The 3633-nt window shown below is 33.1% G+C and overlaps 1 protein-coding gene across 1 annotated transcript; it reads right to left on the bottom strand.

Moving 5' to 3' along the window:
• Nucleotides 1-741: 741 nt before the first annotated feature.
• On the bottom strand, nt 742-1931 carry LOC100633606 (angiopoietin-related protein 1-like). Its single transcript, XM_003390277.2, has 3 exons — nt 1663-1931; nt 1476-1576; nt 742-1423 (listed from the first exon to the last, which is right to left on the bottom strand). Exons 1-3 carry the CDS (start codon nt 1841-1843, stop codon nt 857-859), a joined length of 849 nt encoding a protein of 282 aa, XP_003390325.2. The 5' UTR covers nt 1844-1931; the 3' UTR covers nt 742-856.
• Between the last annotated feature and the right edge of the window lie 1702 nt (nt 1932-3633).

The following is a 3633-nucleotide window of genomic DNA, read 5'->3' as shown; positions in this document are numbered from 1 at the left end:
AAACACAATTTTGTTAATATAGTAGACTATGTGTATATGTAAGTATGTTATTAATTATGTTAGTGCGAATGAGATGAGGGAAAAAGGAGGAAGTGTGGAGGAGATAAGCTAAAAACACAACAACATAGTTTACTGTTTTTGTTTATTTTGCACATTCCTACCGACATTGTGTTGTGTACTATCATGCATGTATTGTATAATGCTACATGTCAACATGTACTGTTAGTATTGCTGTTGCTATGCTAAAAAATTAAGCCATATAATTTTACAACAAAGCTTGCAAATTTATTCACTATTGTTATTTATTCACTATCCTTATTTATGAAATAAGATTAGTGCACTGTAGATCCAGTTATGGTCACAAAAGATACTCCATTGCATTAAGATATGTTTCCTCCCATTCATAGCAAGTGTACATAATATTTCTCATAGTTTAACTTCCTTTTATTAGCTCATAGTAAATTTTGCACATGTACATGTGCAGTAAATAACTAGTACAACTAATTATATCAATAAATAGCTACAGTATGATGTCATATTGAAAGCAAGCAAGTCACAATGAGTAGCAATGCATGATAACATTGATTTGTACTTTATTGTACTAATGTCAGGTAGTCAAAGTGTATGTATGCATTCACCATTTGTTGTTGCTTGTATTTTGTAGTGTGTGTTCATATATATTTTGTACTATCAATAATTTTGTATCACTCAACTAATTTTTCTAAAAAAACACTACAAAAATTAATACAAAAATCACTATAAAGTCTCTCTACAAAAACTAACTAATAATTGTTTAAATTGGCACACACACACAAAAGTCCAGTGACCGATCCATTCCACAGTATATTGCCATGATTTAACTGTCACGACGAATTCTCATCCTTGTACCTGATCGTATACTTTCAGTCTCAGGCTCACAATCCTTCCAAAATATTCCAGTCTCATTAGTTGCAGAGTATAGGCCATTGAGATTAGAGTCGGAGCAACTGTTATACCACCAGGCACCATGATGCACCTCAGCACAGTTACCACGGTGATAATCATTATCATTATCCTTTGTGCTGAACTTCATTCCATTAAGAGAGTCCCTACCAGTCATTGAATCATCAATTGTTCTGGAAAGTCCATATAAATTATAAGCAGATCCGTATGAGTATTGTAAATTTATTATGTATTCAGTGTCACGGTCACTAATATTGAATGATGAATACACAACATGATCAGTGTACCAACTATTATATGTGAGATAAATATCTAGCCTGTGTGTTCCTTCTTTAGTAAGACGATGAATCTTGCTCAATCCTAACCAAAACTCACCATTCAAATCACCAAACCCATTCTCATAGTCAATCCACCCCCTGTAGAAATCAACAGATCCATCTTGTCTTCTCTGAAATACAGTCCATCCACTTTCACAATAAACCTATTAAAATGAACAATAATTTGATACAGCAGTACAGTATACAATAGTATACTTGGAAAGGTTCACCATCATCTGGTTTTACAGTATATATTCCATCGTAAGTAGCTCCCAAATCATAGTACCATTCTTTGCAATCACGTGCCATTGCACACACTATACATAAAAGAAAGAACTTCACATAATATATATCATACACAGTAAAATAATTAATGCTACTTTTTCAATACTTTATCACGTACCTGGTGCATCATTCACTGAAGTGTTTGATGGTGAATAAAATTTCCCAGAAATGACATAGGGAACTTCAGGAATTGGAGAAGGAGGAGGAGGAGGCTCATCATCAGGACAGTTTCCATTGACAGTATTAATAATAACAATTATTATCATTAAACTGTACATCAGTTTACCAGCTAACATCATCTCAGTATAGTATCTTTATTATATACTTATTAAGATAATGTGATAGGTTATCAGTTGATGTTACTGTAGTGATATTTCTCTCCTTTTATAATAAACTCACTCCGTGACTAGTGGTATTGGACTATAAAGATTGAACAACATTTTGTTGATTTTTAGTAACTTTTACTGAATATCAACACATCTTTCTTGATCTTTAAATTTTAAACTACTTAAGTGTCCATCAGTTAATGAATATATGTATATGATTGATTGATGCCTGTCAAGTTGAACTGTTTATTTTTAACAAAATGTAAACATTCAAATAAACTTTAGAGTGTCTGGCTCAATCTATGAATATATAATGACATGTTCTTGCTGGAACTTTAATAATGTGTTTATTATTTATTTTTGTATAAACCATCATTGGTCATTGCAGTCCTTACATTTTTGTTGTCACAAACATGATGGCACCTGCTCCTAATGTATTAATAGAGTGTATGTTAGCATAGATAAAAACAGTACAGAAGGTACCGGTAGGCTAAGAATGTGAAGTATAGTCAACTTTAGAAAATATACCTGTATGAAATATTTATCCTGTTTTTGTTTATTTTGTATGATTCCCAACACATCAATGCTGCATGTGCAGTGAGTGTGTGCAATGTGGCTACTGAAATCTATCAATCCTGTATAATAGATCTAGTATATTATAATAATAAATGCAGCATGTACATGCTCATAGTTACCACTAGAGCTAGCGGTCATTACTTCTCATTGAGCTTCTCATTCTCTTTCTCTTCCTTTCTCTCTCTCTTTTCATGTTGTAGATATTACAGGATCTTGTAAATCCAACCACATTGCCATGATGTACTGATAGTGACTGATTCTTTACAGGTATTGTACCAAAAGAGAACAAGAATGAGGACTAGAATCTTCCTTGAAATGGTAGAATGTTTAGTAGCGAAATTTTGTGTATTTCTTTAGCAATCCTGCATTGATTAGTATTGCAGGCCAGCCCCACCTTCACACATTATTGCGTGGGTGTTGCATCAATTATTTATTAACTCTTTATTAACTGACTTTTCATAATGTATGTTTTTTATTTCACAATTTTTGAATCTCTTTCTTCTCCTCCAGGGCCGACTATTGGAGGACTGATCCCAGATACTACTGTGAAGTTTGCAAGTGTTGGCTTGGAAATAATAAAATTGTAAGTTTTGTAAATTATTGCATTATATTTTGTCTTTATAAACCAAAGACTGAACCAAACACAGGTTGTTTTGTCAAAAACGGTTATAAGTCATTTTTGTGTTGCATATACATATAATTATGTTGCGTAAAAAGTTTGAGCTAATTCCAATCAAATTTGGATTTTTACGAGTTTTTAAAGTTGCTCAAAAATTGAATCTAAGTCCCTGTACTATTAGTAACGCGGTAACGTTACTAAGTAGGATTCACCCCACTTCAAAATGGCTGCCACGACTTTTGCAGCCTCGCTATATATAGTACAGGGACTTTGGCCAAATTTCACCAAAAGTGACAAAGTGAGAATTTTCTATTTTTATAACTTTTTCTGATGCGTATACATGTTCTTATGTTGTGTAGAAAGTTTAAACTGGTTCTAATCAAAATTGGATTTTTTACGAATTCTTAAAATTTCTCAAAAATCGGGCCAAAGTCCCTGTACTATTAGTAACGCGGTAGCGTTACTAAGTAGGATTCACCCCCAAACAAAATGGCTGCCACGACTTTTGCAGTCTTGCTATACTGGGAAAACGAACTCCTATGCTTACCAGACTTCTTAGAGGACCTCA

Source organism: Amphimedon queenslandica, unplaced genomic scaffold (assembly GCF_000090795.2).
Source record: "Amphimedon queenslandica unplaced genomic scaffold, v1.1 AMPQUscaffold_12636, whole genome shotgun sequence".
Taxonomy (NCBI): Eukaryota; Metazoa; Porifera; class Demospongiae; order Haplosclerida; family Niphatidae; genus Amphimedon; species Amphimedon queenslandica.
Note: the sequence above shows the minus strand (reverse complement) of the source record. Positions and strands in the feature narration are given on the sequence as shown.

Bases quoted from the DNA above. Each gene is read 5' to 3' on its own strand.
- LOC100633606 (XM_003390277.2), bottom strand. From the start codon at position 1,843: ATGATGTTAGCTGGTAAACTGATGTACAGTTTAATGATAATAATTGTT. The intron at 1,577-1,662 runs GTACGTGATAAA...TTTTATGTATAG, and splicing joins TTCAGTGAATGATGCACCAG to TGTGTGCAATGGCACGTGAT. The intron at 1,424-1,475 runs GTATACTATTGT...TCATTTTAATAG, and splicing joins ATGATGGTGAACCTTTCCAA to GTTTATTGTGAAAGTGGATG.